The sequence below is a fragment of the Apostichopus japonicus genome, chromosome 20, assembly GCF_037975245.1.
Source record: "Apostichopus japonicus isolate 1M-3 chromosome 20, ASM3797524v1, whole genome shotgun sequence".
Classification (NCBI taxonomy): domain Eukaryota; kingdom Metazoa; phylum Echinodermata; class Holothuroidea; order Aspidochirotida; family Stichopodidae; genus Apostichopus; species Apostichopus japonicus.
Window position 1 is genome coordinate 27,721,456 of NC_092580.1, and position 27,902 is coordinate 27,749,357.

At 37.8% G+C, this 27,902-nt stretch overlaps 2 protein-coding genes and 1 long non-coding RNA gene across 4 annotated transcripts; 1 reads left to right on the forward strand and 2 right to left on the reverse strand.

Moving 5' to 3' along the window:
- Positions 1 to 668: 668 nt before the first annotated feature.
- On the reverse strand, positions 669 to 8,449 carry LOC139961789 (uncharacterized). Its single transcript, XR_011791016.1, has 4 exons — positions 8,136 to 8,449; positions 6,474 to 6,665; positions 5,348 to 5,467; positions 669 to 779 (listed from the first exon to the last, which is right to left on the reverse strand). It is a non-coding gene; the product is annotated as an uncharacterized lncRNA (long non-coding RNA).
- Positions 8,450 to 8,459: 10 nt separating this feature from the next.
- Positions 8,460 to 13,930, forward strand: LOC139961787 (uncharacterized). Its single transcript, XM_071961287.1, has 2 exons — positions 8,460 to 9,728; positions 10,850 to 13,930. The coding sequence occupies exons 1-2, from the start codon at positions 9,711 to 9,713 to the stop codon at positions 12,101 to 12,103; spliced, it is 1,272 nt and encodes a 423-aa protein (XP_071817388.1). The 5' UTR covers positions 8,460 to 9,710; the 3' UTR covers positions 12,104 to 13,930.
- Positions 13,931 to 14,744: 814 nt separating this feature from the next.
- On the reverse strand, positions 14,745 to 27,786 carry LOC139961788 (uncharacterized). 2 transcript variants are annotated; one of them, XM_071961288.1, is made up of 7 exons: positions 26,715 to 27,786; positions 24,407 to 24,527; positions 23,494 to 23,565; positions 22,849 to 22,916; positions 21,509 to 21,859; positions 19,754 to 19,878; positions 14,745 to 18,128 (listed from the first exon to the last, which is right to left on the reverse strand). In XM_071961288.1, exons 1-7 carry the CDS (start codon positions 26,835 to 26,837, stop codon positions 18,002 to 18,004), a joined length of 987 nt encoding a protein of 328 aa, XP_071817389.1. In that variant the 5' UTR covers positions 26,838 to 27,786; the 3' UTR covers positions 14,745 to 18,001. The 2 variants fall into 2 exon arrangements, with proteins under 2 accessions (XP_071817389.1, XP_071817390.1); XM_071961289.1 differs by having other exon boundaries at positions 14,750 to 18,128; positions 26,159 to 27,786.
- Between the last annotated feature and the right edge of the window lie 116 nt (positions 27,787 to 27,902).

The following is a 27,902-nucleotide window of genomic DNA, read 5'->3' on the forward strand; positions in this document are numbered from 1 at the left end:
TTTATGACGCAGTAACAGAAGTAAAAATGTAAAATTCAAAAATTTATTTGTCTTTGTTACTTGAGACTAGAAGGTTTCAATCATATTACATAAATGTACATGAGTATAAGCTATACATTAAAGAAATATTTCATAAACTTTAATTTCTATTTTCTTTCTCGAAAATCTATTAAACAATAAACTAATAGTGGATTATTCCATTCCTGCTCCCTGCTGCCTGTCTACTGCCTGCTACCTGATGTCTGCTGTTTACTGCCTTTCTACTGCCTGCTGCTTGCCTACTGCCTGTCTGCTTCCTGTCTACTGCCTGCTGTCCACTGCCTGCTGTCTACTGCCGGTTTGCTCCTTGTCTTCTGTCTGCTGTATACTGCCTGTCCACTGCCTGCTGCCTGCCTACTGCCTGTCTGCTCCCTCTACTGCCTGCTGTCTACTGCCTGTCATCTACTGCCAGCTGCCTGATTGCTGTCTACTGCCTGCTGCTTGACTACTGCTTTCTGCATGTTGTATACTGCCTGTCTGCTGCCTACTGCATGCTGCCTGCTGTCTACTGCCTGTTTTCTGCATGTTGTCTACTGCCGGCTGCCTGATTGCTGTCTGCTCCCTGTCTACTGTCTGCTGTCATTTCACTCATTTATTCAATGCAGTATGAATATAAATTATTTATGAAAAGGAGATCAAACATAAAATATATTAATAATAAACAATGTCTACTGCCTGTCTGCTTCTTGTTGTCTACTGCCTGCTGCCTGTTGTATGTATACTGCCTGTCTGTTGCAATTCTGTGTAGAAAAGAAAAACCGTGGAGTTCTTCTCAATCTCATATGTATTGTTGTTCGCTTGAAAACTGTTTGCATGCAACAATTCTTTGCAATAGTTTTCAATGATGAGCTACTTCTTTTCAAGCTGAAATAATTACAGTTTCTGAACCATTGTGAAGAGTGTTCAAGTTGAATATTGACAGTAACCTTGCCATTCGAAAAAGATTTCACACCACGCACATTCAAAACACATGGGATATATATATATATATATATATATATATATATATATATACACACACATACATATATAAGTGTGTGTATGTGTGTGGGTGTATATAAAATTGGTTATGACGTCATCCATCACCCTGCTGATCGATTAGCCGATACTCATGGCTTTATCAATTACAACTGGTAAATCCTATGCATAATGATTGGCTGACTAACCTGCAAACCTGCAGACTACTCTAAAGGTTTCGCCAATAATTTCGTCCACATATTTACAGAAAGTGAAGGACACTTTACTGCAAAACGCTTAACAGCGATTTGAACCATCTTGACAAGGTATACTAAACTAGTCAAACTAAGGGACAGTTGTTTAGACTCCTAACCAGTCATTAGTTGAAACAGCCTTTGAGTAATGAATTCGTCTACTAGTTCTTTTTCCACAGTAGCATCTCCTGACAGGTCTGACATGTGTTACGGTGTTATAACACACTTCAGTTTATACTGATTAATGGCTGTCTCTTATTCACAGTAGAAAGTGATCAAGTGTATACATTGGGTAGATCGATGGTCAATGATAGTCGTCCGAGAGAATTGCATGAGAAACTGATGGTATTCCATCCTTCCATTTTGAAATAATATGACTGTACCTTTTTTAATTGTTTAGTTAACATTTAGTGTCATTACGTTTTGTATTGAGTTGTTGATCGTTGTCTTTAGTTCTATGAACCGTTTAATACATTACATATGTGATGATGTGGGGGAATACCAACCACGTGATCAAAGGCCATTGTTTAAACTACATGACTTGCAAGTCAGAGCCAAGTTTGTTAATACGTAATTAGTTTATATCGTTTGGTAAACACCATTAGATCAGTACTAACAATGCATAAAGTCCATTGTTGCAATAAACAAACATGATAACATTTAATATTGAAATTATCTGTTTAAAATAGATTCCCATCTGATCCAGGAAACTAAAGCAGAAACAAACACATTAAATGATATATTCTCATCTGAATTGAACGTCCCCAAATTTAAGTAAGACCATGTTCAGTTTATGCAAAGTTTGTGACCCTGGATGTTGAGATACACAAACATACACGCACATATAAACTATATATATATATATATATATATATATATATATATATATATATATAAGAAAATCCACGTATGCTCCGAAATATATATATATATATATATATATATATATATATATATATATATATATATATATATATATATATATATATATATATATATATATATATATATATATATATATATATATATATATATATAAGAAAATCCACGTATGCTCCGAAAGAAAATATTACTAGACAAAAGCAGAGAAATAAAATATGTTTCATAGTTGACAAATAAGGAGTACTGTTTAAGAAAATATGTTGGAATTTTACGTCCCCCTGGGGCCTTCGTCAGCAATACTTGCCAGGGCAGTGGAATGAAAGGTATACAAAAATGTAACACAATGAAAATATGACGCTTGATAAGTGTAGGTGGCGTTGATGGAAATAGTACCAAAGAAAAACCATGACTATAGAAAGCGGATTAAGGAGCAAAGAATAAGAAGAATGGATTACCTATGTATGTAGAACTGGTTGTAGTCGATTTCTTTTCGTTTACCTTCAGTTACGGATTTGAAATTCGAGGCAATTAAAATACATTTTAGGTGTTTGAGAGAATGTCTATGAAGATTGAAATGTTCGGAAACGGGGAATTCTTTTATCAATAGATCTGATATTTGAAGGAATGTTAAGAATCTCTTCTTCGAAAGAAACGTAATCATTTTTTGGAAAACACTCAACTATTTCTGTACTATTACTTCATCATCGTTCATGCCATGACGTCACACGGTGTGTGTACATATTCTTTTAGGACCAAACAATTTTCACAACGCATTTTGTGGAATGTTTTTAGGCCCATATCCTTTTATCTGATATTTTGATCCGATTCGGAAACAATGCGTTGAACAAACTAAGGATTTCTTTTAAAGCACCCTGTAGTATCCTGTTCAGGATTCCTTATTACTTGGAAGAGCTTCTGTCGGTCATTTGGACACTTGAGGTTCCGTTTCATATATGGCTTAGGCTATACCCTGATCGGATAACCTTTGCCCAAGTAAATAGATTTCACAAAGACAAACATTAAGTAACTGTGACAAGTAAAAGGTGATCCATGCATGCATAGCAATGGACACTACGAGTTTATTTGTCTTTGTGTAAGGTCGTGTGATAAAATGCTAATTTTATCGATGTAATACATACGACGAATTATAAGGGAATATTCTTGCACGTTTATGGTCACGCTGACTATTAATCCTAATATAACATAAATTTAATGGCAAACTACTAGTATACTATATATGGTTATACCATTTGAGATCTGAATAGGGAAATCGCACGGCCTAAGGAGTGCAAAATGAAGACAATTACCTCCCTCTTGCCCCTTCTCCCCCCCCCCCCCCCACAGAGTAAGGCAAAAACACAACAGAACGAAATTAACGGAAGCCAAACTGTTTTTAAATATGATGGGAATGATCTATTAACTCGATTTGTAGACATTATAAAGCTTTTATCAGATGTCACAACCTTCACCGGAGCACCTCTTCACCCCCCCCCCCACCCACCCACCCACAAGCACACAGGCTTCATTCTAGTAGCCGGTTCTATACTTACATTACACAATCGACCAAAGATTACAAGGTACAACTTACCTTCTTGATGGTAATACCCATGGAGTACATCTGATCTGAGTTCTAATATGCTATGAAAATTGCATAGGTGTTGTACCAAACTTAATTGTTCCATTGATTTACCGTACACTAAATTCGTCACTCTCCAAGACCGCTAGAGCTTAAAGATAGATGTTTTCCACTGACATGTGCTACCTGACTATATGATAACTGGTGGCTTGGGCTATCACATCACATTCAAATTTTACCACCAAGAGAATTATAAGATTTTACGCTAGAAGAGGCCAATGTTTAGCATAACGCCCCCTGCCCCCCCCCCCTCCACCCCCGATTCACCTATCTACCAGCTCTTCCTGTTTCACCGAGGAATTTCTAAAACGGGCTTCATCACTTCCACTCTTCCCGAGCCTTAGGCTGCTCGTCATCATCACCGAACATAAGATAGAAAAGTTAGGACTATTTCCCGACGGGTAACTTTTTTGCAGGCAAACGTATACGAGGCCTTCTTTAATTGTGGTATGGTACCTATCTTGAATGTGTATTTTACCTTGCAAGGCAGCTTAAAACATCAAGGGGACTCATAGTTATATAGCTCATTTTGCTAATAATGTGTTCTACTTTTGAAAGAAAGGGCGTCGAAGCTATATGAATTACTGTTAATAATGAACATTTATGACTGTCTTTTCTTTTCCTCCCCTTTGGCATTGATGACGTAGTACCCAATGGCTTTCCAAGAATTGACAATCCTCTCTATACCACAACTCTTTACTCTTTACTTCTTTTGTAGATAAACCCGCTCTCGTTTCACTAATCACCCACACCCACCCCTCCTCAACCTCCTCCACTACCAACATACAGAGGGATTTTACCCTTTAAGCCTTTTAAGCTTAGTTATAATACGATCTCAGCTTGGCTGTACCAGGGAGTTGTTACGGAAACTCCCTGGCTGTACACAAGATGTTTGGCAAGGTCTCGAGGGGACGGAAAACAAACTCACCTGGCGCAAATTTTGATTTGAACTAGACTATCGATGGCGCCCTTTTGAAACATTACACAATTGCACTATCCTCCATGCAGAATTGTTTTACCTCAGCCAAACGTGAGGCACAGCTCACGCCAGTAGCCCCTCGTATAGGGCTACAATTGGAGCTATGATTGGGATTTGTACGTCATAAGAAGTGCATTGGTGTAGAACAGGGGTTCTCAGTTCATTCTTTTATAAGAACCAATTGGAAACATTGAACGGAGATAATTGTCGAAGAGAACCCAACGGTCACTATATACCTAACTTGAGCAATATGTTGGGTAAGCCAGTAGGGTGCTTTATGCATTCAGCATTACGGGCTGGCATACTCGAGTAGTGCATAATTGTCTGGCCATTTTTTTTTCGTGGGCCGCGTTTGGCATCATGTTGAGTCCATAGGGCAAAAAGCAAACCATGTCAATTCCTCTGTAAATTTGACACATTATTCGGTTCGTTACATAGTTTGAAGCTGAATTTCAAGTTATAGCTATTTCGGAAACTTCTTTACAAACAGGAACATTGTCCCCCCAAAATGATAAGGATATTCTGACAATACCTTTTCAGTTTAATAATAATTTCGGTAAATACCTGTATCCCGATCGAAACACACTAAAATTACTAAACCTTGCAACCCCCGTGAGCTGTGCAGCTTCCTATGTTGACTGGACCAACTGACGCAGCCAATCGCAAAGAATGACAGGCAGGGTGTACGGTTGACCAATGTTGTTTCCTCCTCGAGGGGTGCTTAAAAGTTGGAAGAAAATCAATGTTACTAGAACAGCAGTCAGTTTGCTAAATAGAAATAAGAGAGGAACAGTTTTAAGGTGATGATAAATTGGTACAAAAGGGACGTTATATACAGCAGTATATGGACACAATACTGCAGTGTTATTGGCAGGAGCTTTAAATTTATTATCTCCACTTTAAATAGTCGCCAAGGTCAGGTTCAGTAAAGCCCACGTGAATGATCAAACTGTCATCACAAATTTATATCAATTCTCTGAAAACTTTTGGTGAAATTATACCTCTTTTCTTGATGGCCAAGTTTTTCGTAGCATGGATACCGAAAAAAAAGCCTATACTCGTATTCGTTAACGTTGTATCTTTGATTTCGTTTAGTTGATTTCACTTCCAGCACACGTACTGATAGAAACAATACAGTGTGGGAATTAGATAGGAAATACCCGAGAGTTTGGGAAGGGTGAGGGCGGGGGTTGTAAACTAACCTATATGTGATTAAGCGGACATCGATTGAAACCGATTGAGCCTCTCAAAGATTGGGAGATGTAGCAAACCTGTACTGCAATCCGAAGTTGATTGGTATACTGTATACGACACAAAGCCTCCCCTTCTAATGAACTTTAGTTGACTGTGTATCAACGCCCCCCTACCCCTCCTCCCCTACCCCGACATTCCGCTCGATTGTTTCATGTTTATAACGTCAGAATGGGAAGGTGAAGCGATATGCTGGCAAGTATGGTGATATACCTGAAGAATGATGAGGCATAATTGTAGGAAGTTTTTTTTGCAACTTCTGTAATTCATAATTGTTTAGTATTTCTTTTGATCCTTCGTTCTTCTCTCTATTTGGATCATATAATTTTTATTTTTTGTGGAGAGACGACACATCTGTCTCTATTAGCCTCCACTTACCTTCATTAATACACAATGCTATGGCAAGGATCAAAATACCTTTCTAAAAAAAACACCATAATATATATCATATCCATCATATTGATTAACTTCTTACCCTCGTAAATGCTTTCTATTCCCATTTCAAGCTCCCTTGATAATTATTGCACTATTCGAGGCCTCGATAGTGCTGCGCTCGTTGCAGTATCTAACCCCTCATGGGAGCCCTAGCAGCGTCTACCCCCTGCCGAGGATTGCTAATAGGAACCTGTCGTATGGTTAGGCTGAACCTGTTTGCTATAGGCTGAACCTGTTGCTAAGGAAAATAAATCATAATATATCTATATATATCTTATATATATATATATATATGTATATGTATATATATATATATATATCCGTGTCAATTGAAATCGTGTGAAATGTTGTCAATGTAATACCAAACTTTTGGCTAACATAATGACCATTCTTTTACAATCTAGCATATTATGGGCTTTCAATGAACCATCAAAGTCATGTGTAATCCAAACTCAAAGTGAGTCTATATAGATCGAGAGAGATAGCAGCTTCACTGTAAGCTCACTGCATGGACGATTTCAAAGAAAACTAAAACAATAAAATCACAAACTAGACATCGCTTGCTGGAACCAGGAGAATCGAGTCAGGCTCGGTCCCCTGGAAAATGTAACACAAGGCATCCCTTTTTAAAGTCTTCATTTTTCATAAGATATTATTATGACATGAGAATACTTTATTCTTTATCACATATTTCAACGGTCCCCTAATTGATTCAGGAGTTAACCGGAGTTGTTACCCCCTCTGACATCAGGCCCACCTTTCCCCTCCCCACACCCCATCTCTCGTCAGGCCTTGGCGGTGAACTAAGCTTAAGAGAATACTTCCTTGCTAAGTCTCTGGCGCCGTCGTAACTAATATAATGTCTCATCTTCACAGTGTTTGCTTTGTCGGACACCATCTGTCCGTACCTCCTACTACGGTGACCGGTCTGTTTCTGTAGCAGCTCCAGCAATATGGAACAACCTACTATCAATTATTCGTAGCGCAACATCTGTGAAGTCCTTCAAACGCTCTCTCAAAACTTACTTTTCAAGGCCTGAACTTATGTATAGCACCTTCTGATTTCTCTTTGTTAGGTTCTACATTAATCTACTTTATCGTCGTTGTCGTTCGTCGTCGTTCGTAGTGCCGTCCGCCGTACGTCGTCGTCGTCATCATCATCAGTCATCATCGTCGTCGTCGTCATCATCATTCATATTCGTCGTCATCGTCATTATCATCGTCATCCATCATCATCGTCATCATTGTCGTCATCGTCGTCGTCGTTGTCGTCATCGTAGTCTTCGTCGTCGTCATCATCATCATCATTCATCGTCATCGTCATCAATTATCGTCATCGTCATCGTCGTCATCATCATCATCATTATTATTATTATTATTAACCCTTACACCATTGCCGTATGTGAATAGATAGGCCTCTCCAATATTTGCAATATGAATACTTAAAGTAGGAATCAGTGTTTTGTTTGGACCGGCAAGCCATTACGAAATTGCCGTGAATCAATCAAACATTACCGTTAATGCTTGATCAAGTCGTTAATATGACTGACTTCCAGTGAAATTATGGAAAACGCAAGATAACGGCATTAAATTCTCAAATCTTGCAAACTCATTAGCTCTGCTGTTTAGTAATCAATGAATATTCACAACCGAGGTCAGAAAGAGGGTCAGACACAAATGAAACCTATCCCGAAGTACGAACCTGACAATAAGTAATTTGGCAACCTGTACGTCGGAACTAGAACCTTTCGCCAGCTTTAACGATTGCCATCTGACAATTTACTCCTCGATTCTCACTCTTTGAACGTCACACTTCCAACTTTGCTCTCGCTTTCTTTCTTTTCTTTGTGGGTTGGGAAACTTTCGTCGGTTTGCTGTCGAAGCAATGTTGTCTGCGTATAAAGTGCGTTGCATACCTATATAGTGGTTGTATTCCCTGTACAGTATGTGGGGTTCTATATACTGAGATTGGTTGCACATGTACACTTCTGTGTTTACTAAATACTTCAAGGGCTCAATAGTACGGCGGTCATAAGGTGACATCCGAGATGTAGAGTTGACATGTTAGCATAACTCGGCATCTCGACAAAATTATGAATTTTTGTCGAGATACCGACTTACGCTAACTTGACATCTCGGTAAAATTTGTCCAAATGTCAAGTTGACATGTTACGCCTAACTCGGCATCTCGACAAAATTTTGATTTTTGTCGAGATGCCGACTTTCGCTAACTTGACATCTCGGTAAAATTTGTCCAAATGTCGAGTTGACATGTTACGCCTAACTCGGCATCTCGACAAAATTTTGATTTTTGTCGAGATGCCGACTTTCGCTAACTTGACATCTCGGTAAAATTTGTCCAAATGTCGAGTTGACATGTTACGCCTAACTCGGCATCTCGACAAAATTTTGATTTTTGTCGAGATGCCGACTTTCGCTAACTTGACATCTCGGTAAAATTTGTCCAAATGTCGAGTTGACATGTTACCCCTAACTCGGCATCTCGACAAAATTTTGATTTTTGTCGAGATGCCGAGTTTCGCTAACTTGACATCTCGGTAAAATTTGTCCAAATGTCGAGTTGACATGTTACACCTAACTCGTCATCTCGACAAAATTTTGATTTTTGTCGAGATGCCGAGTTTCGCTAACTTGACATCTCGGTAAAATTTGTCCAAATGTCGAGTTGACATGTTACACCTAACTCGTCATCTCGACAAAATTTTGATTTTTGACGAGATGCCGACTTTCGCTAACTTGACATCTCGGTATAATTTGTCCAAATGTCGAGTTGACATGTTACGCCTAACTCGGCATCTCGACAAAATTTTGATTTTTGTCGAGATGCCGACTTTCGCTAACTTGACATCTCGGTAAAATTTGTCCAAATGTCGAGTTGACATGTTACGCCTAACTCGGCATCTCGACAAAATTTTGATTTTTGTCGAGATGCCGACTTTCGCTAACTTGACATCTCGGTAAAATTTGTCCAAATGTCGAGTTGACATGTTACGCCTTACTCGTCATCTCGACAAAATTTTGATTTTTGTCGAGATACCGACTTTCGCTAACTTGACATCTCGGTAAAATTTGTCTAAATGTCGAGTTACCATGTTACACCTAACTCGGCATCTCGACAAAATTTCGAAATTTGTTGAGATACCGACTTACGCTAACTTGACATCTACATTAGTGTAGTGCAAGGCTATGCAGGATACATCGAGATCTTAAACGCGGAAGAGTACTCCCCGATCGTTTGTTTGTTTTTGCAGGAGAAATGCATCGACTTAGCCTGGTAAGTAATTGGATTTATATCTTTTTGAGTAATAGTGCATTATTTTGTTTCACCACAAACAAAAAGGAGAAGTGGTTAGGTTTTAAATTCCAGATATTCCCAAACCAGATGAAGCCTGTTTAAGTTAGCACATATAGGCCTACCTGTAATCAGTTACATGGGCTAGTGCCCGGTTGTTCTTGCATGGCGTTTGCTGTTGTATAGGACTCTTGCAATAGTCTTTGGTATTTCGCGAGTCGGTTATGAAAAATATGAAACTATATCTATAACATGAATTAACTTGATTGAATTTACATTATTGTTGTAGTTTCTTTGATAAAGGGTGCAGGTATTGTAGGCAGACTAAGGCAGTGCAATTGTAGTATTCAAGTGTGAACTCGACACTTGGCTCGAACTCGGAGCAATTGAATTCGGACTCGACAGCTGCTGTATGTCTCTAATTACCGGAGTTATGTGCGTTGCAATCACTATATGTTGTTAGGGTGCACTTATGGATAATAGGATGTAAGATTAAAGCAAGTAAAATTGAAGCAAACAGATTATTCCCCTCTCTGATGTTTTGCACCGGCTCTCGTTTTATATGGTTGGCCAAAGAGAGCATACATGGTTGATATATGCTGACTGTGCGAATATATAATAATAATAATAATAATAATAATAAACAACAGTACGAGCAACCACAACGACAATGATAATAATCAGCAGTTATTTCACGACGCTTAAGCAACTACAAATGTGGGAGAAACTCGCAAGGGCTTATGCATGGATTACAACTTACACTTCGGGTGGCTTCCAATTCAACATTTTAACTCAAATTTGGAATCTTTTCAATTTAGAAAGTCATTGCAGATGGGAAAACCGTAGATTGCTCTTAGATGAAAATGAAAAACCCACCTTACTATGTCCCGGCCGGGTATCAAACCCGGAACCTTATTTCAGTCTCATGCCAAAAAAAACATGGGTCCCTGTGCATTCTCTTACATGGTGGTCCCTGAGGCCCTATTTAAAACAAATTAATCTAATGATAAAAAAACATGTAATTGTAAACTTTGTGTCGGGCTCTGGACGAGAAGAAATGAAAATTAATGTCGGTGTTATATTTCTGTTCAATTTCTCACCAGGTCATCATATTTCTGAGTGTACACATAACCATTATCCTCGGCCCAGAACCTTACACAGCGGCCGAGTATCGGATAGACGGTACCGATTTTCGAGATGAATTAATATGCCACTACTTTGATGCCGGTTATCAAATAGTTGAAATTGTAGCTCTTCTAGCGATTTGCCACAACGTTTTCATCAGCATTCGCCATGTAAAGAGACGGTTGCGGCACTTTGGCAAAAGGAGGCGAGGTGACCAATCACCGGTTGCAGATATCCTTGAAGCCTTCTTGTACGAGCTTAATTCAGGTAGTGGAGAATGTCTGGGTTATCGATCAATGACAAGAAGGCTTCGTACATCACATCATTTGAATGTTCAAAGAAGTACAGTAAGGCTTCTGCAACACGTACTTGATCCTGTTGGTGTGGAAAACAGAACTTCGCGACGTTTCAGACGACGCATCTACACATCTCGGGGACCGAACTATATTATTCATGTTGATGGTTACGACAAACTTAAACCGTATGGATTTGCAATCCACGGAGCTATTGATGGGTTTTCAAGAAAGGTTTTGTGGCTAACAGTGGGACCCAGCAACAACAATCCAAGGATCATCTGCAACCTCTTCCTTAAGTTCATTTGTCGATTAAATGCCGTGCCTTTAATAGTACGGGCTGACAGGGGAACAGAAAATTCAATAATTGCAAATATCCAAGTGGCTCTGAGATGGTATCACAATGATGCATTCTCAAGGGAAAGGAGTTTTATGTTCGGACGGTCTACAAGTAACCAGCGCATAGAATGTTGGTGGTCTCAGCTTAGAAGGATGTGCACTGGTTTTTGGATCAACTTGTTCAAGGACATGAGGGATGAAGGAATATTTGATAACAGCGATATTATACAAGTTGAAATTATGCGGTTTTGCTTTTCTCGTTTGCTACAAGAGGATCTGGACAAATCAGCACGTGAATGGAACCAGCACAGGATTCGTCATCAGAGAAACATGGAATGCCCCGCTGGTATTCCTGATATGATTTACTTTGCACCCGAGGTATATGGTTCAAGGGACTACAAAATGCCATTTGATTTTACAGAAGAAGAAATCCAGGAAGTGAGGGAGGAATACTGCTCTGAATACCCACAACACGGTTGTGCAAGATGGTTAACACATTTTCTTGAAGATTTATTGGGTGGACTTGATAACTATCAAATGCCCACGGATATACATGAGGCTCGTCGCTTATTCATGGCTCTTAAGGAAATAATAGAATAATCAGATTTATGCAAATTTAACTTTAGTTGTAGGATCAAAAACATGCAGTGTTCGAAGAGGTCTGAGCTAGCGTAGTTAGAGGTAGCGTTTATTTGCTTAAATGGGACAGAGTTTTCTACATCGCCTTTATTGTTTGTAACAATGAGCTCGAATTTAATGGGATGTTTATTTTGAGAGAAAGTTTCGCATTAATGAATGAAATAATAAGTGTTTTTTCGGGTGGGGGGGGGGGTGTTCCTAACCTGCCACTGATGAAAAATGTAAAAACGTCGCAAGTGTGAGGTGGTGAGCAACAGATGAGGATTTATCGTTCGTCCTTCAGCTTATGTGCTATCATTCGTTTTTTATATGTAACCCTATAAGATTAAATGACGTGTATGTATTCTTAAGTTAAACGTTACAATCAATGGCTGCTTTGTGTGAGGATCAAGTCTTGAGAAGTGCCATCATACATAGGTTAGCTTTCTTGGGAGAAGACAAAGATTTGATGAAAATAATAAGTCTCGAGAATACAGCAACACGTATGACCCGGATTGCCTGTTACAAGAGGCTCAGCCAAGTTAAAGGTTCACATGTCCCTTAACAATGTCATTTGTATTGTAAAGAAAATTAAGCTGATTGGTTCAAACATGGTTTCTGTGCTAAAGATCAATCAAATTACAAATGTTGTCTGAACGACTTTCTGTAAACCAAAGTTTCCACTTCAATTTATACACCATAAACGTTTAACAAACTTAACATGACATATAACAAAGGCTATGCAAACCATTACCAATGATGCTGTTGTTCTCCGATGTTGACAACTGTCTTTTCAACAGCGGTATCATAACATTGTTTCGAGTAAGTAGGAGTGAAAGATTTGTATTTCCTAGAACTTGTAAAACATTACTTTGAAATAAACTTTTGCGTTTGTTGTTCCCGCAGTAAAGGTAACACTCAGCACAAAAATGCGACAGGACCGTTTATGAGGCTACTTATTCCTAGCGTCGTGTGTTCTGAATTTATTAGCTTCGGAGGAGAGTTGAAAGGGCGCAGGTGTGGGGGACGGGGGAGTAGGGTAGCGTCATTGACCTTAATTGACACGTACATCAGTGGGCACATCAACGAGTAGTCGACAAATCAACGACCCAGAAGAAAAGGAACAGAGAGGAGAAAGATAAGTAAGTCAAAATTTTGTATGTATCCTAAGACGTTAATGAATACACTATAGAAACTCTAAAGTTAAAATTTGGTTGGAAATCTCTGAAAAAGGGCGGGGTGTGTAGATGCATGCCTAAAAAAAATGGTCAGTACCTTTTCCGGCAAGCTTGGAGGCATGTTTTTTGCAAAAAGTCTACGCCGAACGCTAAGCGCCAATTGATGGAAACGCTACGCTTAGATAAGGTTATGGTGACCTCTTTTGGGAAATATTCTCTCCTCTTCAATACTACTTCTTTAAAACAATACCCTCTTATACACCCCTTGAACTCAAAGAAAATATTTCCCTACTTCAGTCCGAGAATTGCAACGTTAGTCATTATACAACTATAGTAGTGGCATAGAAGAGTTTTGTAGCATAGATCGGTTTACGCTATTATCAGTCTACGGCATAGTATCTCAACGCCATTTTCATAAATCGAATGCCGTTTGTGTTGTCTGCTGCTCTATAGCGTGTTAAACTAGTGCATGTGCACCTATTCATTACGCACTGTTAGATAGTTGTCAAGGAATGCTAGCAGTACTTGTGCTCTTCGGTGGAAACAGGTAGATTGGAACGACCGTGGAATACGTCCAGTGATCTAGCCTGTGTTGGTCAACGAATATATAGATATACAGACTCGGTATCGCTAAGTATGTCGCCTGCTGCTCTAAGCCCGCATGTACATTTAGGTACTAGTTGTGTTAAACTATCATAAGGAATGGGGATAGTAATATATCAGTACCACACTGGAACAATGACATATATAGAAAGTGCTTTTAACGTCATTGATTCACGTGCGCTGATCTAACTAGACCTGTAATCACATTAACCTCCATGCTTGGTACGCGTATTTGCTGTGTGATAGGTTTAGGTTTTATCAAACTCGATATTGTACCATCTTCGTCAAAACTTCCCTACAGTGTACATTACTACTTGATCTTCGCTGACTACGCAGACCTTGATTTATAGTATATATTTAACGCTGCCTTTATAGAGTTGGCGCCGTGTGTGTATTTCTAAAATGGCTCGCAGTACATTTTCATGATATGACAGCAAAATACAAGAGTATCAAGTTTTGCACAACACGATCATCTTAAAACAATTAAGTCTACGAAATTGAGTTTGATAGGTTCATGTATTTGCAACTAGTTGCCCGCTGTAGATTGAACATCAATTTTTTTTCCGTCGGAAACTGTCTACGCGTTAGCGTATATCCGCGACTGGCTACCTGTCAACCATAGACGTATTAGGCAGCGGATCCAGGGGTGGGAGTTGATCACCTCCTCCGTTCTACTTCCCTTCTCTTTGATTCTGTTATTTCATTTATAGGCTATATGCATGTTTATTTTGCTCTTCTTCTTGAACACAATATTTCCACTTAGTATCGTGGCTAGGATTTCTTCATGGGAGGACGCAGGAAGGAAAAAGAAGGGGGGGGGGGGGGGAGCTGGATCAATCCATAGAGAGGCTGTGTTGGCTCGGTCAGGTGTTAGCAAGGTGGCTCAAGCCATAAAGCGCAGGTACTAGGTAGGTTCTTTCTTGTGGTGGAGGGCAGGACTGTTCTGCCCATTGAATGCTCGGACGGTGAGAATACTTCAAATTTAAGGGTGGGTCTAGAAGCCCACCTTATGATATCCTTTATAGGGTCCAGGGCGGATACAGCTTTCAGTAAAACGTTTGATTATCAAGGCCCTCAAAAAACTTGTATTATACATGTCCGGGGGAGGGGGGCATTTCCAAAAGTGACCAAAGTGCCCGTACAAAATTTGCTAAGTATACCTTCCAGATTGCCGGTAATGGCAAGCTTCCCACAAAATCGGAATGGCAACTTTAGATTCTGAAAACAACAGTTTAAAAACAATTAATGATAGGAAAACCAAACTTTCCTCTCAGCATACAATCCAAATGTATTAGCGTCTTTTATATCTGTTTGTTGACGCAATAATTATTAATGCCAGGTGAAGTGAATTTCCAGTAGTCTGGGAGAAATGTTCGGCAAATCATGTATTTAGTAGGCTACTATATTTACCAAAACACTGACACACATATCAATACATGTTACACCTCAATGACTTCAAACTGGTTTTTACTGGTGCGAGTTGACTCTGACCAGGCAGAATTTTTGTGTTGACTTGATTTGACAATGTATCTGATTTGTTTTGATTTGGGGGAAACTAGTCCCATACATGCTGATTAAATTAATTTTTGACAAGTCTAAATTTGGCATAAAAATGAAAGAAACATACTTGTCATTTTTTGTGTGTGAATATAATGAAACCATACAAACTCACATAACCATCAGTTTATCTTATTATATATGAATATAATTCAGATGCAGGTAAACCATTTTTTTTCAAAACTATAGTCATGTAAAAGGCTTTTATCAAGATGAATGAAGAGATTTAACCAGAATGCAAAAATGCATTGTGGTTTCGATGATGTAACATGAGCAGTTTACTTCATGAATATGATGTAATATATAGTGAGGGTCTACGACATACTTTATCTTAGTAAAAAAGTGAAAAGCAGTGTGATATGACAACCAAAAATACACAATGACACAGGCTGTCCTGAAATGACCATTGACCTCAACAACAGGCCTCTTCTACTAAATATGACATATCAACATACCAAATATGACATCTTTTCTTGTTGAAATATTTTGTAAAACTGATATTGTTTTCACAGTTTCACCCCCGGTGAACTCAAACAACTATTGACCTTCCCCAACAACTTTCTTCCTGAACTCAATGTGGAACAATTACAGTACATACCAAATATGCGACCTTTCCAAGCCTCCCTTGCAAATTTATATTTAGGAAGGTGCGCTGGTGTAGAGGAACAGGTTAGAGGGAGTGAAGCAAATGTTTGGCATATATTGACGTCAAATGACCTTTCACCTCCACCAAAAGCAATAATAGGCTCCATTTACAAACCAAATATGGGATCCGAGGTTCCCTTCTTGCAATATCATGTTTACAAGGCTTTCACAATTTGACATGTCCCCAAAATCCCAAATGACCTCCACAAGAAACAATAGGCTTCTTGTACTCAGTGTGGTACCTCTACACACCAAATATAAGATCAAAGCTTCCCTTATTGAGATATCGTGTTTACAAGGTTTTCAAAATTTGACCCCTGGTGACTCCAAATGATCTTTGACCTCCACAAAGAATAATAGGCTTCTTGTTCTCTATGTGGTACTTCTATATTCATTGATTTTGCATGCATCTGAAACTTGAGTTTTCTCTGCAAGGATTTTACATAAATCCCAAATGACACAAATTGGTTAATTGTACTTGTATATCTGCAAAAGGTACAATTTGGGACTTTTCTCAAATAGACTAACCTTTCAGACTTTTAAATTCATTACATTTTTAATTAAATGAATAACAGCACTTAAATAGTTTCATCCTCCCAAAGAAACAAGTTCTTTTGTGATATCTTTTTTCTCATTTAAATTGGAATATCCTCTTAGTCCATTTACTATGTTGCCTTTAGAACAATGTATTTATACATCAACAGTAGTACTAGACAAAGCAAGGAAAACTTATAAAATGCATTTGGATAAGCCATGGCCAGTATAAGTGTTTGCTGAAAATTTTTATGAATTAAGGTAACAGTGCATTTCCTGAACCAAGAGCAGAGCAAGACATGATGACAGGAAAATGACTGGGCATATTCCATGTAGGCCCAGTTCTGTAAGGGACACATCATTTTTATAGTCATATGTCTACTTCTTTAAAATGAGAGGCATTATTACCATCTCTGGTCTTTGATGACCATAGATGCTGCATGTCTTTTATTCAAACGAACAAAGTTATTTTGTAAATAGACACAGTAACTAGATGTACAAACATAGTCAATTCAATGGAACTATAGAATGGTTCCTTGCTGGAATTGTTGATTGGCACACTTGATGTTCTTAAAAAAATGTACACATAAACACATGCATGAAGTTTTTGAGGTTTGACCCCATCACCTCATTAATATTTATGATATATCCACCAGAAACAATAGGTTTCTTCTAATCACTATGATGCATCTACATAGTAGGCTAACTATATGAGCATCGAGCGGGCATTCCTTTATCGAGTTATTGCACTCCTAAGCTAAATGTTGCACTATTATATGAAGCCACACCCCCTTATTAATATGCAAATATGTCAAATGTAACATACATCAACACATACCTGTTATCACTTAACATCATCATACCAAGTTCAACTACAATGGGGCATGCAGTTGTAGAGTCAGAACTGTTTGAATATTTTCCGGTTTGACCATGTGACTCCATTAATTTTCATGAGATATCCACCACAAACAATAGCTTTCTTCTACTCAATATAATGCATCTATTAAAATAGGGACTATGATGAATATCGGTCATTCCTTTATTGATATAACACATACCTAAGCTAAGTGTCACATGCACGCACACGCTCACACACACACACACACTTGCCAACCTGAATTCATAGGTTCCTTTTGATTTCAGCAGCAAGGAACCAAACACTAGAGAATACCAAGATAAAGCATCTGATAATGAACCAAAAGTAACAAACAACCAAACAATAGTAAGTGAAAAAAAAGGAATGTAACGCCTACATGAACACTTTACTGAAAACTGGCAACTTCAATCGTCTGTTTTTATTCAAATAGTGTTCCTATTTTCTGCACTCCGATCTTACAGAAAGGGCAAATGCCATCTTGTTCTTCTAGGAACACTGCACATGTTGTGCACAGTGCATGGCCACATGGGATAAAAAAGGATTCTTTTCTTCTGTCAGCACAGATTCCACAAAGGTTGCTGGCAGTTCCTGTTGGTGGCCCCTTGAATGATACCTGTAAGTGGATAAACAATACGGCTGATCTACAAATTAGTAGCAAAACACACAGTAATTGTAAAAGTTAAACCAACATTCAATTTTTATTACTTATTATGTTTACAATGTTAGCAGACTTAAACCTCTGATGACCCATGACTTCCATGAAAAATATAGAGTTCATCTATACTCAAATGGGACAACATACATACACAGTTTGAAGCTGGACCAAATACACTTTTGAGTTAGCTTGTGTTCAAGGTTTTCAGACTTTGGGCACTTTAACAAATTAACTCAGGGGTCCTGCACCTAAAGGATAATAAAATTCCATGACTTTCTCATTACTTTTTCATTGTCAAATTACAACACCCATGGTCCAGTTCAACAACGAAAGCTGTTGCTCCATGCAGCCCCAAAGTTACGCAGTCTTTACATTATCATTTTTACAAAATTTCCATGACTTTTCCAGGCCTGGCAAATGAAATACAAATTTCGTGACTTTTCCAGCCTGTGGGAACCATGTCAATAGTCCTTTTATCTTTATTAAAAACAAAAACTTATATGGACTCGATAGGAGCAACCAACAAACCTTGAAGTTGAATCTACCTTTCTTTTTTGAGATGTATTTGCAAAGGCTCACAATGGGTTGCGTATGTATGTGATTATGGATGTTTGTGGAAGAACGTTACTGTTTTGGTGGTGGTCAAAATTGTAAACATGCTTTCTCAAGAAGGGACTCAGTTATCTTATACTTGGCATGTGGATGTTTAAATATGAGCAGAAGATTTCTAGTGTTTTGGTGGAGGTCAAAGGTAATTTGAGGTCACCAGAGGTCCACTTGGAATAATCTGTAAGCATGTTATATGAAGGTTTAGATCTTGGCTTCATCTCATATCTGTAATGTTAGTAATGAAAAGATGATCTCTAAGCCCTTGGTACATGTCATTTTTTACATCCTATTAGTCTACCAAAGTATATTTCATTCTGGTTTGATGGAATATAAGGAAAATATAAAGCAGTTGTAACCTACCTCATGAATATTTTTATTATGTATCTAGGCAAGGAGTACCAACAACCAGATATTGACTCAAAGCATGTTACAATTCTTGAAGTTGTTGGATTATTAAAGCAGAAACCTCACTTTTCCCTACACCTAATTATTCAGCTCTTTCATTTAATGCCTTTTGGCTACATGTCCATTTTACATCATGTAGTCCATTACTGTGAGAAACATTCTGGCTATATACCTGCAGGTATGCTTTTAATACATTTATAATCCAAGTTCCTGTGCTGTAAGTATGCTTTAGTTTGATATATATATATATATATATATATATATATATATACATATATTTATATATATGTATGTATATATATATATATACATATATATAAATATATATATACATATATATAAATATATATATATGTATATATATTTATACACATATACATATGTATATATATATATATATATATATATATTATATATATATATATACATACATACATATATATAAATATTATATATATATATATATATATATATATATATATATATAGATATATATATATATCGCCTTGTAAATTCATCATTTTCCAATATTGGTATATCTTCCACATAAAGTTCAACATATCATATACCGTTGGAGTCCCGGAAGTGCCTGGGAAGTTGATGTTGAAGGCCTAGCAGGTGGAATATCTTCTTCAAATAAGTCATCAAGCATTGCAGCTTCTGGATCTAAGACACTTGAAAGTGTCAACTGTTTCTATTAAAGCAAAACAAAGACAATGAAAATAGTTCAAAGTGAACTGGTAGAGTATTAGGGCAAGTTTAATGGAAATTAGAGATGACATGCAGATTTTGGCAGAGGCTCAAGCTATTCTACACATCCAAAGAATCATTTGTGCCTGGCATCTTCCATCTGCCTCAGCCAGATCCACTGAGAGGAGGGACGGAGGGGGGTTAGATTGAGCAAGTGCCCCAGGGCATGCCCACAAGCTTAATTGGGTGCAAGGGTCCATAAAAAAATTCATCTAATTAATAAATGCATTGTTTTCCTTTGTGAGTTCAAACAAATAATAAATAAAAATGATAAACTGCATGATTTAAACATTACATACATATATACATACTATATTAATATATATATCAGACACTCAAATCCTGTGACTTTGCCTTTGTCCATGGAAAATTTCAGCTACAGGAGGTGTCCTAGCTTTTCTGCTGTCAACAGCCCTGCCCTCACTGTCCTTTAATATGAAAACCTGATACAATTGTTTCAACATACAGTAGATACAGTTTTCTATTCCACTTGCTTACTTATAAATAGCATTTAATTCCTTCAAAATTCAGTCAGTAGGTCATAAAGGCAGAACACAAATCAAAAGTTGAGGGGTCCTTTCTGGTTATAGCGTTGGAAGTAGTTAAAATGGATCAGCAGTCTCAGACTCTCTCAAACAATAATGGTAAAGTCATTACTATGATGTAGTACCATGTCACATATATAGTAGTCAATCATATGTTAACCAGCAGGCCACCAAACTACAAAAACAACTATATGTTGTACTTGAACTGTGCTGGCTTTGAGTATTAAATCTGATCTGCCGGTCTTCATCTTGTCAGTCAGTAGGCCTACTGTATACAACAAGATATTTTCAACAATATGAAAAAAAAAAAAATATTTTCAACCCCTTTCTGTCTATTGTTCATTTCTAATCTGTTCAGAGTTCCAGGGAAAATGGTACACTGAATGGTCTTCACTGGTTAGAATATCATGCTACCTGTTTTGAATAAATGTGCACTGCAATGAGGTGGCAGATACTCTCCATGCAGTGAATTGATAAGTGCAAAGTTATGCACATATGAGATATTAATAAAATATGAACTTTTAGTCTTGGCTTATATGGTGTGTTTCTTCACAATTTTGAGATTGAAAAAGATTTGGTATTTTCAATAATGGTTCTTTAAAGCCATCTAAGTAGTGGGCTGAGGCAAGAAAGAAGTTTAACTGGATTTTAATATACTATTTTTAAACAATGACAATATTGCCAGATTTTATAAAGTCTGCAGTTTGTCAGTCTTTATGAGGAGTATGCAGCTTTTAGGTAACAGTGCTTATCACACATTGGGTAAAATTTACTTTGTCCCGGGTGATTTGTAAGTGAAATGCTCTTATAGTCCTGAGTCTGTTGTATTGTGGGAATATAAAATATTAAGAATGCCATTATTATGCATTTTATGTTTGCAGTAGAATTTAAGGGTGTCTTTTGTCAGAGTTGCAATTATAAGGACCTTGTCACGACCCTTGTTTGATTAGAAGGAAATAATCCAAATTAAATCCATGCTTCTGGTACCTCCTGTGCAAACTATAACCTTTAGGTGAATGTAAACTGTACCTTGGGTGTTGACATAAGATAAATCCTAAGTTTGCTGCCTGCTTCCTGGTATAAGTCATCTACAGAGAAAGTATCTCTGTCAATCCCTTGTCCTCTAAAGTTCGCAAGATGCAGGTCAAGGTCGTCTGCAGAGCCATGCTTTAAAGAAATACCATTTGGAAAGAAAACTTCCTTTGCTCTCTCCAAAACAGAGTTGTAGGAAGATGTCCTCTCAAGCCTGATCGTGGCTACTCCCCCACCATTTCCTGCCCTGACTTGAGTATATTGCTTCAGGTTGCATCGAATCTTACTGTGTTGCCATCCAAGCTGAATTGAAACTTGAGCCTTTTTCTTCCTGATTGTGCCTTCACCCTGCAATGATCGTAGGTTTACCATGTAGTTACCACAATTTCAAATATCCCTCAGATACTTCTCTCAGAACTCAAATTGTGTCTAGACCTACAGCTGTACAGTACTATGCAGGTTCCTGTTTGTATACTGAGCACTGTGCAAGAATGTGCGAACTATAGAGAAACATCAGCAATCATTTCAGCCGATGGCCAGGTATTGTAGTTTTTTTTCAAGAATCACGCACTGAACAGCTACAAATGGATTAATTTTCTCTTCTGAGTTGTAAGTTCTTGGAAATATTTTAAAGACAAATATTTTATTCACCTTCCCTAAAATGATGAACAACGCAATCAACAATCAACTAAATGGTGTACTTTGCTCATGATTTCCTTATAGGAAGGAGGTCAATTCGTTTTACATCTTTTCAAATGTTTCCCCTAGCTCTGACTTAAAATAACCTCTGACCTTAAAATAAAAAAATAGATTGTGATGATTCTGAATATTGATCTTGCAATTTATATGCAGGTGTGCACCCTGATCGAGTTCTACAAAAAGGATAAGACAAGTTACTTTTCAGGAAGAGCCGTTCTAAATTTATCATCAGTTGAGTGATTTTAAAGGTAGTCTGTATAGGTCCCAGATTATACAACGCTATAATTTTTAGAACTTTTCAAAAAGTACTTCCCTTGAAATCTTTACTCTCCAAATTGTTCTCAGACATTCTATATGAGCACACAATATGATTGAATGTCCCAGTGAGGTACATTTCTGCCAAGGTGGTAATAAAAACTGTTGAAGAATTTTGACCAAATGGTGACCATATTTGATTATCTGGCATATTTGGGACCAATAAAGCATACCTTTAACCTTCTGCAACTTAAGTACACTGCAACTAGAAAAATAATTTAACTAACATTGCATATGGTCCGTTTCTAATTCTAGATCTAGGTGGGATCTAAGCTTTCCAATTGTTTCACAATAGATACATAGTAATTAACGTACAATCTTACCTCATTCTCCTTAAGCTGCTTTCGCATTTTAAGAGATTCCACAATTGTTGTCAAGCGTTTCTTCATTCCTGAAGAGTGAACCACATAACAGATATGGGTCAATTGGAAGTCACAGTGCCAATTAGGTTGAGTTTGTATAATAAAGATCTTCATTTCCAACCACAAAGCCAGTTCATTAGATTGGGATCACCACATCCATGTAATCCCAGAAGATAGGGATAATTAAAATTAAGGTGTCAAGTGAGTCCAATCAACCGAGCATGAAAACCAATAACCTTTTGTTCATGCAGTCTGATTTCATGTCATTCACGGTATTTAGTAAATTAAGTGGTTTTAAAGTCTTTTAACATTTCATTGTGCCAGATGGTGACAGCCTTTTAGAACGATTGAACTGCAAATTTACTTAACTCAAGGTGGACTGATTTAAAAGTACACAATTATTTATATCATGGCTCAAACCACTTGACTATGGTAACAAAAAAATCACTGATTTAATATATAGTAACGATATACACTAAATCACATATGGATATATGGGAAGTGCTGAGGATCAAGAAGGGTACTGTTTGAAGTGAAATTAATGATATCATTTCATGGTTAGTTTAGATATTAAAATATGAAGCCAATTTTCACTTTATGACAAACCTGCTGACTGGGAGGAACCACTGGAGCTTGCAAGATGATCCACTAACGCATCAGAGCTGTCATCATCAAGGTCTGATAAAAAAGAAATGAACATGCATAAAGACACTTCTGAGCACCAAACTCAGTAATGTTATCTGTACAGAGGATATATATTCAATAGATCACTGCAAGCATTTCTATGGTTACTACATATATGCACAGTTATTGTAAGGAGCAATTATTTCAATTCTTCCATCTGTTTACTGGGTTTTGACAGCTGTTGTGTACAAGTATATTGCTAGTCCTACACTGTCTATTTACCAGGCGTACAAATTTAACTAAGTTAAGGTAATTAAAACTATCAATAGGTTAAAACTGAACCAGTCAACCAGACCATGATTATTAAAAATCATAATTTCCCTCTGTCAGCATTCTTCAAATTTTGCTTCAAATTATTGTGTTATGGTAGAAATTGAACCACCTTGAACAATGGTTGTCACTTATGTAACAACCACTGAAATGTTGTTACTGGCTATTAAGGAAACTTGTGGAAAGGTACGATGCAATAGGATCGAGGAGCACAGATTTACTGTACTTCCAAAATTCAGATTAGAGTATTCATGAATTTCTTTCCTACTTAACAAAGGAATTCAAAACTCAAAGGTATTTTCATGTAGTTACTGTAGTTACATAAATATGTCAAAATGGTTCCTTTGTACAGTATGAGCAGTTTACCTCCTAACCTATCATTGTCTTCTATCAGTATGAGAATTAATTAATTCTATAAAGGTCTTAATGCATCCCACTCATTTAAATGGTCCACATACCAAAACCTGTGAAAACAGTGAAAAAAAATTGGGGATGTATAAGGGCAGCTATTGTGTTGCAGCTACCATTCTTAAAGTAGCAAAATAACATGAACTGCAAAATTTACCAATGCGAAACTTTAACTTCTTCTCCAAGGTATAAGTAGGAGAAACATCTATCCATTCCTTCCATTCGTCACACATGTATTTGACTGTAAATGGCTCTTCTAGCTCCAAGTCTGCGAAGGTCTAAACATTTATCAAGATAAAACTATGTTCAAAATATGTTTATACTTAATTAAGCTGTATATTACAGTATCTAGATTTCCTCATGTGGTAATGGGGTTCATCAAGACGTACAGTAGCAGAAGAAAACTATCAGATTGATGGGAAATTGGTCACAGTCACGATACTAACTATACCAGATCATATTGAAGCCCCTCAAAGTAGCATTTCCATGGCATTCATACAACTGAGCTTCATATACACACGAAAATTCATCTATACAGTATATACCTATTTACTTGCTGGTCCAAAATGCCAAGGAATTCATCCAACTTAGATGACTGTGAGTTGTATCTCTCAAGGACTTTGAGTCTCAATATATTGTGTGAGTCATTTGTTCACTTTGGTTCTACTATTTACGGTTCTTTTTTTGCAATATGAATTGCAACAAGAAAGGTTTCCTGCTAGACGACTTTGTCAGCTACGATCAACACACGCCATACACCAGAGCTTGAGTCTGGATAGCTAGGCCTAACATTAGGCTATGCTCCCCCTATTTGCATGCATCAGTTGTGACCTTAAAGATGTAGTATTGAACTGACATTGGTGACCAACGTTAGTAGTTGTGAAGTACACACATGCCGAGACGTTTTTCAACATAAACTGTTATCCAATGTGTTTGTCTTTTTTGTGAACATTGTTCTTATTATTTTACTTCAAGTTAAAGGGCAGAGAATATGGAGAAAACGTTTTCAATCAAATTGAGCACAGGTCGCGTTCAAAGAATGAACGTTAATACTTGAAAGGTACATCGCACAATACCATACCACATATACAACCGCGCACGCAACGGGCCCAGAAACGCTAGTAGTGAGATAACACTTGAGCAGGGCCGTCTGTGAATCAAACAGTAATATTAGACCAGGGAGTTGTTTTGGACAACTCCCTGAAATAGACCAGTCACAGTATTCACAGTCCATTATTCACAAGATACACCTTGCATCAGGCTTGAGCCAAGAAATACTAAAGGAGTCAAAGGGTTGCATATATGGCTGGTTCGGCGTGCATCCATTTTGGCACACCTGTGAATCTCTTTTCACCCAGCTACACTGTATACCTACCTCTCTCTGGAATAATAATTGGCTTAATAGGGTGCATTGGGAGTAGAGCAATTGATCGTATTTTCTCGGGAGGGGGTATACAATAACATCTACGTTTCAGGGACTTTCGTCAAGACTAGAACCGCTATTGGTAAGGCATCAAAAATACGTGTCTTAAGGCCAACTCTGACTGAGATGTTTTCAATGCAATTCGGGAGAGAAAAAAAAAACGGTTTTTGTCCCAGATTTTTCTTTAAGTTTTTAGTTTAACTTATAGAATGTAGGCCTACAGCCTATGATAATGCAATGGGATAACAGCATTACCCTAACCATACGGTAACACTAACAGTATTAATTATGTGGCACATCTGAGTTTTTTTAAAATAGGGAACTCAGAACTGTTTTGATTTTCTATCCTTACTTGATCTGTGAAGGACAATACAGCTGCAGCCAATGGCTTTAGAAATCTATATTAAACAGAAACGCTGCAAAGCATGTCTGTGTTGAAAAATTGACAAAACTAGTGTTGCTTTTTGTTATGGAAGTAATACGTACACTACACAGGGTACTGTACAGCATCTGGTCACCGTTACTCCCGTAGTAGTGCCATGCCTATCATAGGGCTACCATCTGTGTTGATTAGGATATCACTGTTTACGTTAGCCTGACGTTAACTCACGTAGTAATATAGTCTATACCGTATTACCAGTATTGGTATTGACACCATGCAATTCGAATTAATTACTCAAAAATCACACTTTACGTGGATTACTTTCTACGTACGTTCATTCAGTATCGTAATACTGCTATCCCTTCATTTCCATTATTACTTGTCAAATTTGAAACATTAAGCCCCTAGTTTAAGAGTATAATACGGTAGTCCTGTGCCGGATGTTAATAGAGTACTACTGTACGGAGTACCAGTAATCATGCAATACAATAGCATAGTGCTAGTACTAACGTAAGGCCTAACAGCATGCCCTCCAGCTCGTGCACTAACCTTCAGGTTACACGTTACACTCGCAGGCCGGCCAGGCCAAGTTGAAGGCGTAAAACGCTTGATATGTGGAAATCACCTATCCTAGGCCAAACTATAGAAACGATGACTCACCTTCAGGCAAAATTGACGAATATCGTCAAGGTTAGCTCCTCTATTAAGTTCACCCACCCGGTTGTGCCCCTTGAAGGTGAGCAGAACTGATATGCCAACTTCTTTTGGTTCCTCATCAGACATTTTGGCGGTAGTGTAGTGACTCGACTGTATTCTAGTTGACGCAAACGAATTTCACGTTCATGATCATAGGGAGTATAAATTCAGCACGTGCTTACGCGCTAGGCGTACTGTGATGTTGTATAAAATTGATATCTCGACAAAAACCAAAATTTTGTCGAGATGCCGAGTTAGGGGTAACATGTCAACTCGACATTTGGACAAATTTTACCGAGATGTCAAGTTAGCGAAAGTCGGTATCTCGACAAAAATCAAAATTTTGTCGAGATGACGAGTTAGGCGTAACATGTCAACTCGACATTTTGACAAATTTTACCGAGATGTCAAGTTAGCGAAAGTCGGTATCTCGACAAAAATCAAAATTTTGTCGAGATGACGAGTTAGGCGTAACATGTCAACTCGACATTTTGACAAATTTTACCGAGATGTCAAGTTAGCGAAAGTCGGTATCTCGACAAAAATCAAAATTTTGTCGAGATGACGAGTTAGGCGTAACATGTCAACTCGACATTTGGACAAATTTTACCGAGATGTCAAGTTAGCGAAAGTCGGTATCTCGACAAAAATCCAAATTTTGTCGAGATGACGAGTTAGGCGTAACATGTCAACTAGACATTTGGACAAATTTTACCGAGATGTCAAGTTAGCGAAAGTCGGTATCTCGACAAAAATCAAAATTTTGTCGAGATGACGAGTTAGGCGTAACATGTCAACTCGACATTTGGACAAATTTTACCGAGATGTCAAGTTAGCGAAAGTCGGTATCTCGACAAAAATCAAAATTTTGTCGAGATGCCGAGTTAGGCGTACATGTCAACTCGACATTTTGACAAATTTTACCGAGATGTCAAGTTAGCGTAAGTCGGTATCTCGACAAAAATTCACTATTTTGTCGAGATGCCATGTTATGCTAACATGGTAACTCTACATCTCGGATGTCACCTTATGACCGCCGTACAATAGTGTTTTGCAATACTTGCTTCCTGCTCATTGGCTGTTTTGAAAAGCTCATGAATTATGAAGAAGAGTATTGGAAATTGGGGGGAAATTTAAATACGGAAAGGACGC

Bases quoted from the DNA above. Each gene is read 5' to 3' on its own strand.
- LOC139961788 (XM_071961288.1), bottom strand. From the start codon at position 26,837: ATGTCTGATGAGGAACCAAAAGAAGTTGGCATATCAGTTCTGCTCACC. The intron at 21,860-22,848 runs GTAAGATTGTAC...CGATCATTGCAG, and splicing joins AGCAGCTTAAGGAGAATGAG to GGTGAAGGCACAATCAGGAA. The intron at 18,129-19,753 runs GTATATGATATG...ATCCACTTACAG, and splicing joins GCACTTCCGGGACTCCAACG to GTATCATTCAAGGGGCCACC.